The sequence below is a fragment of the Elgaria multicarinata genome, chromosome 5 (assembly GCF_023053635.1).
Source record: "Elgaria multicarinata webbii isolate HBS135686 ecotype San Diego chromosome 5, rElgMul1.1.pri, whole genome shotgun sequence".
Lineage (NCBI taxonomy): Eukaryota > Metazoa > Chordata > Lepidosauria > Squamata > Anguidae > Elgaria > Elgaria multicarinata.
Genome location: NC_086175.1, coordinates 138,227,542 through 138,236,490, shown reverse-complemented (window position 1 = coordinate 138,236,490; position 8,949 = coordinate 138,227,542). Strand labels below are relative to the sequence as shown.

General features: G+C 53.7%; 1 protein-coding gene across 1 annotated transcript; it reads right to left on the bottom strand.

Annotated features, from left to right (window-relative positions):
- Window positions 1-3,293: 3,293 nt before the first annotated feature.
- On the bottom strand, window positions 3,294-8,535 carry LOC134399801 (folate receptor alpha-like). The gene is made up of 4 exons (XM_063127906.1): window positions 8,398-8,535; window positions 6,921-7,109; window positions 5,506-5,641; window positions 3,294-3,578 (listed from the first exon to the last, which is right to left on the bottom strand). The coding sequence occupies exons 1-4, from the start codon at window positions 8,533-8,535 to the stop codon at window positions 3,313-3,315; spliced, it is 729 nt and encodes a 242-aa protein (XP_062983976.1). The 3' UTR covers window positions 3,294-3,312.
- Window positions 8,536-8,949: the final 414 nt, after the last annotated feature.

Sequence of the window (8,949 nt, the reverse complement as noted above, 5' to 3'; positions counted from 1 at the left end):
GAGAACTTTGACTATGGAGCAGTATAAAAAAAAAAATCATAGAATAAGGCCATCGAGTCCAACTACCCTAGCTCACTGGTTCCATTGTTGTACTGCTCTAACAGTCAGGAAGTTTTTCCTGATGTCCAGCCGGAATCTGGCTTCCTGTAACTTGAGCCCATTATTCCGTGTCCTGCAATCTTGGAGGATCGAGAAGAGATCTTGGCCCTCCTATGTGTGACAACCTTTGAAGTATTTGAAGAGTGCTCTCATGTCTCCCCTCAATCTTCTCTTCTCCAGGCTAAACATGCCCAGTTCTTTCAGTCTCTCTTCATAGGGCTTTGTTTCCAGACCCCTGATCATCCTGGTTGCCCTCCTCTGAACACGCTCCAGCTTGTCTGCGTCCTTCTTGAAGTGTGGTGCCCAGGACAGGACACAATATTCAAGATGAGACCTAACCGGGGCCGAATAGAGGGGAACCAGTACCTCACACGATTTGGAAGCTATACTTCTATTAATGCAGCGCAAAATAGCATTTGTGTGTTTATTGCAACCACATCACACTGTTGGCTCATATTCAGCTTTTGATCTACAACAATTCCAAGATCCTTCCATTTTGTTGTATTGCTGAGCCAAGTATCCCCCATCTTATAACTGCATTTGGTTTCTTTTTCCTAGGTATAGAACTTGGTGTAGAAACATAATGAAATCTTGTACTAGGTCTTATAGAATCAAGTTGGAAGGGGCCTACAAGGCCATCGAGTCCAACCCCCTTCTCAATGCAGGAATCCACCCTAAAGCATCCTTGACAGATGGTTGTCCAGCTGCCTCTTGAAGGCCTCTAGCATGGGAGAGCCCACCACCTCCCTAGGTAACTGGTTCCATTGTTGTACTGCTCTAACAGACAGGAAGTTTTCCTGATGTCCAGCCAGAATCTGGCTTCCTGTAACTTGAGCACCTTATTCCGTGTCCTGCACTCTGGGAAGATCGAGACGAGATCCTGGCCCTTCTCTGTGTGACAACCTTTCAAGTATTTGAAGAGAGCTCTCATGTCTCCCCTCAATCTTCTCTTCTCCAGGCTAAACATGCCCAGTTCTTTCAGTCTCTCTTCATAGGGCTTTGTTTCCAGACCCCTGATCATCCTGGTTGCCCTCCTCTGAACACGCTCCAGCTTGTCTGCGTCCTTCTTGAATTGTGGAGCCCAGAACTGGATACACTACTCAAGATGAGGCCTAACCAGTGCCGAACAGAGGAGAACTAGTAATCAGCACTGGTCTGGAGTGACACCATGTAGGATTAAATCCAGGGTTATCTCCTCTCTGGGCGGTTCCATGACCAACTGTTCTAGGTCAGAGTTGTTTAGGTCATTAAGAAATGTAACCTGTTTGCCATGACTGAAACATGTATTTATCCAGTCAATGTAGGGGTAATTGAATTCGCCCATTATTACAACACTTCCTTTTTTGAAGGCCTCCTTGATTTCATTTTCCAGCTCAAGGTCACCCTGAGCCTTCTGTTCTGCGGGAGAAAAGCATGTTCCTAGTAATAAATTAGTTTTGGAGCCAGGATTTGTCACCACTTCACTACTTTTGCACTGCCCCGCCTGCTTGACCCTCTGGCCTCTTTGGCACGGGCCCTTCCCAGCAGGGGTTGGGCTCCAGGTGGGTGTTTAGTAATGGCCACCACGGCAACATTAAATCTCGAAAGGACAATTATATATAACACATAAATTCAGTGAACTGTAGCAGCACAGCTGCACTTTCAAAGTTACAACGTTGCACAGAGCTGGCAGAAAAAATAAAGGTTTTGGCTGTTTTCAGCCACTCGGTATTTGCTGTTCATTACCACCATCTGACAACGGTACTGTGGGTTTTCCTGGCTGGACAGCCCATGCTGACCCCTACCATGTAACCCTATTGATGACGCTGCAGCCATTGGGGAGAATCAGTAGGTGAAGTGGCACCGTATAGACGCCACCCAGGGACCATCGATCATTTGGTGGCTTTCTGGCTTTTGTGCAGTCTTTCACCCACTCTAAAAGGTTCAGACGTCCCTCCAAAGGCTTAGCTACAGAAAGCTGGTACTTTCTGTATTTTAGCCCCCCTCCTTTGGCCCCACCCCACCCCAGGTTGGAGCCCTGGAGAGCTTCTCCAAAATTGAAGATTGAGAGGAGACATGAGAGCACTCATTAAATACTTGAAAAGTGTCACACAGAGGAGGGCCAGGATCTCTTCTCGATCCTCCCAGAGTGCAGGACACGGAATAACGGGCTCAAGTTAAAGGAAGCCAGATTCCGGCTGGACATCAGGAAAAACTTCCTGACTGTTAGAGTAGTACGACAATGGAACCAGTTCCCTAGGGAGGTTCCCAGTTCCCTAGGGCTCTCCCACACTGGAGGCTTCCAAGAGGCAGCTGGACAACCCTCTGTCAGGGATGCTTTAGGGTGGATCCCTGCACTGAGCAGGGGGTTGGACTCGATGGCCTGGTAGGCCCCTTCCAACTCCACTATTCTATGAACGCTGCCCTCAGGCTGAAAGAGGTTTGACTCCCCTACTCCAAGGAAAGAGCAAGGGGCTGTCTACACGTGAGGAAAGCCCCGCGGTGGCTGTGGAACTGCACCGCATCAGTTAGATGACACAAGTGCAGCTTCGCAGCCACCATGGGCCTCCCCGCAATGCTGTGTTTTGAAGACGTTGGGGATTTACCCTGACTTCCCCCACCCACCAATGGGAGTGATGTCAACATGGCATTTCTGCTAGCCCAGGGGCAGTGCCTGGGGGAAAGCGACGAGTGATTGGTCACCCTCCACCAGGAAGGGGGCAGGGGCGGCTCCGGAACCCAGTTAGCCACCCAGAAACCTCATGCTCCCCCTGTGGCATTGGGATTACCCAATGCTGCTCCAGGAGAGGGAAAGTGTGGGGGTTTCAGAGGGAGGTGGCGCTGTGAAGACAGCTCCTTAGATGCAAAAACAAAAGGAAAGCACAGGGATACAAGAGCAAATGGCCTGAAGATCCAGGCTTTTATTCCGTCATCTGTGACGCAGCACAGGCATTTGAAGAGAGCTCCTTCTTATTGCATCCACCGCAGCAGACCGAGCTTAGACAGAAGAGCAGGAATGGGCAACATCTGGATCAAGGCTCAGAGAGTGCGCTGGAGGAGAGGTGTCTACAAGCACCCGTCAAGCTAAGGGGCTATTTTCTGCCACCCTGGAACAAGAACATCCCCCCCCCCCCAAACATGGTGAAGGAGGAGGTGGGAAACCTCCGTGCAAAGGCTACTGGCAATGTTTTTACAGGGGGGAAAGTCCTGGGACCGGAGAGTCCTTGCCGAGGGTCACAATAGGGCCAGGAGTGCTGGGAAAAGCAAGACCGGCAGAGCCCACGGCAGGGGGGTGGCAGCTTTGGCATAGTACTGGGCCACGGCCACGTTGGGGTTGCCTCGCGTGGTGTTAAACCACATCTGGATGCAGCCCCCGCTGTCCCGGGTCAGGGTGGTGTACTTGTAGGAGTTGCTCCAGATCTTCTCACACAAGTCTTTCGGTCGAGGGAAGAGTCTCTTCATGGCCTGGCACATGGAGCCCTTTGGGCAGCGGTTGATCCCTGGAAGTCGGAGGAAAGGAAGAGCACAGCAGCAGCAGTCAGAGGCAAGACGAGGTTTTCCCTCCCAAGGGGCCCGGAGGGGGGCAGGGGAGCTCTCTACTGAACCAGGTCAGGGAAAAACAGCAGGGTGGTGGTGGGAAGACCTGAGCTGCTGCCCCCAAACCAAACCCAGGCTCTCCCTGCAGGGGCATTTGGCTGCCATAGGTGCATTCGATATCATGCACGGAGGCCACGAACTGAGCGTGCAAAGCTACTGTCTACCAAGGCAGGCTGGACAACTACAGAGGCAGCTGGACTACCATCTGTCAGGGATGCTTAAGGGTGGATTCCTGCATTGAGCAGGGGGTTGGACTCGATGGCCTTGTAGGCCCCTTCCAACTCTGCTATTCTATGATTCTATGATTCTATGATCAGGAAAAACTTCCTGACTGTTAGAGCAGTACAACAATGGAACAAGTTACCTAGGGACGTTGTGGGCTCTCCCACACTAGAGGCCTTCAGGAGGCAGCTGGACTACCATCTGTCAGGGATGCTTAAGGGTGGATTCCTGCATTGAGCAGGGGGTTGGACTCGATGGCCTTAGAGGCCCCTTCCAACTCTGCTATTCTATGATTCTATGAATGACCTGTAACTTCCTGGGAAAGATATGAGGATGATCAGGGGTCTGGAAACAAAGCCCTATGAGGAGACACTGAAAGAACTGGGCATGTTTAGCCTGGAGAAGAGAAGATTGGGGGGGGGGGGGAGCCATGATAGCACTCTTCAAAGACTTAAAAGGAGGGCCAGGATCTCTTCTCAATCCTCCCAGAGTGCAGGACACGGAATAAGGGGCTCAAGTTAAAGGAAGCCAGATTCTGGCTGGACATCAGGAAAAACTTCCTGATGTTAGAGCAGTACGACAATGGAATCAGTTCCTAGCGAGGTTGTGGGCTCTCCCACACTAGAGGCCTTCAAAAGGCAGCTGGACAGCCATCTGTCGGGGATGCTTTAGGGTGGATTCCTGCATTGAGCAGGGGGTTGGACTCGATGGCCTTGTAGGCCCCTTCCAACTCTGCTATTCTATGATTCTATGATTCTATGATCAGGAAAAACTTCCTGACTGTTAGAGCAGTACGACAATGGAACCAGTTACCTAGGGACGTTGTGGGCTCTCCCACACTAGAGGCCTTCAGGAGGCAGCTGGACAGCCATCTGTCAGGGATGTTTTAGGGTGGATTCCTGCATTGAGCAGGGGGTTGGACTCAGTGGCCTTGTAGGCCCCTTCCAGCTCTGCTATTCTATGATTCTAAGGCAGGCTGGGTGGGCTCATCAGCAGGAGGCGATCCTGGGCCAAGGGGCCAAAGGTCTTCGTCAGCAGCCTCTGGCTGCCTTTGGCCATTTCCCAGGCAGCCCACCGAGCCCCAGAGAAATAAATAATAATAATAATAATAATCCATCCACTTTCTCCCGCTGCTCAGCTTGCAGCTGGGCGGCAGGGAGCAGGCTGACACGAGAGGCCAGCAGGGAGACAGCCGCGCTGCCCAGGCTCTGCGCTCCCAAGATCCTGATGAAGGTGGCTGGGATGGGAAGAAATGTGCGCGCGCGCATGTCCCCACACCCATGCGAGGGAGAGAGAATTGGCTTGTGTCCTGGCCCCACCCACCATGGCCCACCCCCCACCATGTTCAAAGAGTTCCACAGGGGTTCGGTGGCCCCTGTGCCTCCAAAGGTAGCCCACCCCTGTTTTAAATGGAGCGCTAGGGCCCTCCTGCATGCCAATTGCGTGCTCCAGCGCCAAACTACAGGCTCATCGGCAAGGAATCTGGAGAGAAGGGCGACGCCGTCCTCCCTCCGGCTCACCCTGTGGGCTAGAAGGAGCCCGCGTCTGGCTCTGCCCTCCCCCAAGTGCCCCCGGTGGCCGTGGGGAGCCGCAGGAAGCCCAACTGACCCGTGGTCCAGTTCCAGCCTGTGTGCCAGTTGTCCTTGCAGGTGAAGTCATTCTGGCAATCCTCCCACCACGTCTCACAGTCTTCCTTGCACAGCGGCACATCCAGGATCCTCTGTTTGCGCCAACTCTGGTCCACCTGCGCGTGAAGGCGGACGTTAAAGGGTGGGCGGAGCGGGGCTGGGGGGAGAACGGAAGGCAGCCCTGCACCCAAGGAGGAGGGCATCCGGGGCCACGGCCTAGAGCAGCCTTTCTCAACCTGGGGCGCTCCAGATGTGTTGGACTACAACTCCCAGAATGCCCCAGCCAGCTGGGGCATTCTGGGAGATGCAGTCCAACACATCTGGAGTGCCCCAGGTTGAGAACCACTGGCCTAGAGCGCCTCTGCCGGCAGCTCAGTTTCATTGGTGCCCAAAGCCAAGACTGGAGCGCAAGAATTGTGCGAGAGTTTTGAGTCCCAATAAGAGCAGCCCAGGTGAGCCCATTGAATCATGGAACCATAGTCCAGCAGAGTTGGAAGGGACCCATAAGGCCATCCAGTCCACCCCCTGCCCAATGCAGACCTCTGTTCCCGGAGATACGTCAAGGAAACCCACCAGCAGTGCAGGAAGGCAGCGCCCCCGTCCCTTCCCCCATGCCCCTGCACCTTTCACTTTGAAGCAGCCTCCCACAGCCTAGGGCCTTCCAGATGTTTAGACTACAACTCCCATCAGCCCCAGCCAATCCGGACAATGACCTGGAATGCTGGGAGTTGTAATCTAAAACGTCTGGAGGGCATCAGGTTGGGAAAGGCTGCTGCTCTGAAATTAAAGAAATAGTTTAATAGTTTAATGGCAAAATCCTATGACATGTTTGGGGGCGGGGAAGCCCCGGAACTGCCAGCATGCTGGAAGATGTAGGACTTTCTTTTCTGTCTAATCATGCACAGAACTCTGCCCTGAGAGCCCTGAAACAAACATTCCCAAATGTGAACAGACACCTGCATGTTGAATCTGGACTGTTTCACCTCAAATGAAACCACTCCTCACCTTCTGGGTTTTTTTTAATCTTGCACTTCTGTTTTCCAATTATACATCCCGACACGTATGTTCACCCAAGAGAACAGGAAGCTGAGGAGGCCTTAGCTAAGCTAGGGAAGGGTTGGTGGGCAGGGTCCCTCCTTCCAATGGCCATGCTGGCTGGGAATGATGGGAACTGCAGTCCAACACAACTAGAGGGCACCAGGTTGAAGCTGGCCGGTCTAGTTCCATCCCCACCATCCTGAACGTCTCCATTTATTAGAGACCTTCGGGAAGTCGGCATCGAACCCTTTCCCCGAGGAACTGAAGCAGCCAGGGCCCCAAAGCCCAGCGCCCCGCCCCCTTGCCCAGTTCTCCTGGGGGCTGTACGCAGGCACAAGCTGGAGCCCTGCTGCCCACCTGCTTAATCCAGGGCCCCAGGTTGGGCGAGCATTCGTACAGGCAGGTGTCCTGGATGAAATGCTGCTTGCACTTCTCTGACATGATCCCACAGTGATTCCAGTTGAAGTTGTACAGGTAAGACGTGTCCATGTGAGCCTCCTGGCTAGTGTTGACTGTACAGCAGGAATTGTCCTTCCACGGGGAGCACTACCAGAGGAGAGAGGGGGGGTGGGGAGAGAGGGGTGAGTGGGGGCACAACATTTCTCTTGGAAAGAGACGGATGCCATCCCAGAGCTCCACCCACCCAGTGGAAATGCTTTAATTTACCCACAACCATCACCCACAACCTGGCACCTTCCAGATGTATTGGATTACAACTCCCAGCATGCACAGGCAGAATGGCCTGACTGCTGACAGCTGTATTCCAACACATCTGGCGACACACCGACCTGGAATACACCAATGAGCTCACCCCAGGGCTGATCGCTTAGCAAGACACTTTCAGCAAGTTTCCTTAACTAGCTGCCTGCACAAATGGGAGAGTCCCAGGCCCAAACCACCAGCCGTTATCAGCCGGAGAGTCTTTGAGCTCTGCGTTGCCTCGTCTGCAGCAAAGGAGGGACGTGGAAGGAGGGGTCACAGCGGGAGGGCCACTCTGAAAGGTTGGCCCTGGTGTGGTTCTCGCCCAGAAGAGGGGGGCTACACTGAACCAAGCACGGGCCAAAAGGCCAGCCGTGGCTCCATCCACCAACAGACTCCCCCACGCACACTGGTCCCCAGGAGCCACAGAGGTACCCCTTTCATTCTGGTGATGAAGCTCTCAAGGGTTTACTATTTCCTGGTAGGCAAGAGAGACAGGACGCTCTCTGCCCCGTGGTCCCTCAGCCATTTGCAATGGAAGAACGTTATGGTTTATGGGTCCTTGGTTTAAATGGGATTATTTTAAAAAAACAGAAAAGGGAAACACCTCCAGACTCCTCGTTTCAGGACTCTGGTCTGCAACACACACCCAGCTGCCACGTGGGCAGGATTCTGCCTAAAGCACCCTTCACCAACCTGGTGCCCTACACAATCATTGGACTACAGCTCCCATTACCCACAGCCAGCATGACCATTCTGGGAGTTGTAGTCCAACACACTTGGGAGGGTGCCAGATTGGGGAGAAAGGGATGGATGAAACCTACTGGGGGAAATGGGGAATTGGGCTGGGGGCCTGTGTTGACCAGTTGCCCGACAGGGATAATCCCATGGCTCTCATTCTGGTCCAAAATTATCTATTCCACCTGGGTGTGGGCGTGGGGGTGTTCTGCGCTCTCCAGCAGAGAGGGGTCTTCCCAGCCCTATTCCCAGAGAGGCCCCCCCCCCCAATGGACAGGCTTTGCAGGCACTGAGGAGCTCCTCACCCTCAGAGAACTATGGCCTTTATAGCCCTCCTCCCTCCCTCGCCCCCCACAAAGCAGCCCAGCAGAAAGAGGGGAGCTGGGCTCCTCCGAACCTGTTTGTGCAGCTCGTCTTCTGGCCCAGGCTTGCTCTTCTGGTGCTTGGCATCGATGCAGATGTTCAGCACAGATTCCTGGGCAGCCCCAGCGGCCGTGACCAGAAACAGTCCCAGCAACATCCACTGGCCCCCCATCGCCCTGCAGGCAGGCAGAAAGGGAAGCAAGGGAGCATGGGTTGAGGGACGCCCCCCAGCCTGTGGGGCCCACCCCACCTCCAAAGTGAGGCAGGTTCCTCATTTCTCCTCATCAAGAGGTGGCCTGAAGCACCTCAAAGGGAGAGTTCATGAGGAAACTGGAGCTGGCTCTGTGCATGCAGACGTGGGTGTGGGTGTCTGAATGCTGTGGGTGGAAGCAGGTGTGAATGAAGTGTGTGTTGTGTATGGGAAGGAGAGGGGGGCAGCCAGGGCCTTGCCCACTGCTGGCATGCAACCCCCCCCCTCATGCAGCCCCTTAGATCAAAACAGACTTCCCAACTCTGCAATTAAAGTTCAGTGGTGAAATTGCTGCTGCACAAGAATTCACCTTGCCTGTTACATTTAGCTTGAGCT

Excerpts from the sequence above, each read along its gene's own strand:
- LOC134399801 (XM_063127906.1), bottom strand. The coding sequence starts at position 8,535 with ATGGGGGGCCAGTGGATGTTGCTGGGACTGTTTCTGGTCACGGCCGCT. Across the intron at positions 5,642-6,920 it reads TGGGGCCCTGGATTAAGCAG|GTGGACCAGAGTTGGCGCAA; the intron begins GTGGGCAGCAGG and ends CTTCACGCGCAG. Across the intron at positions 3,579-5,505 it reads AGGCTGGAACTGGACCACGG|GGATCAACCGCTGCCCAAAG; the intron begins GTCAGTTGGGCT and ends TCCGACTTCCAG.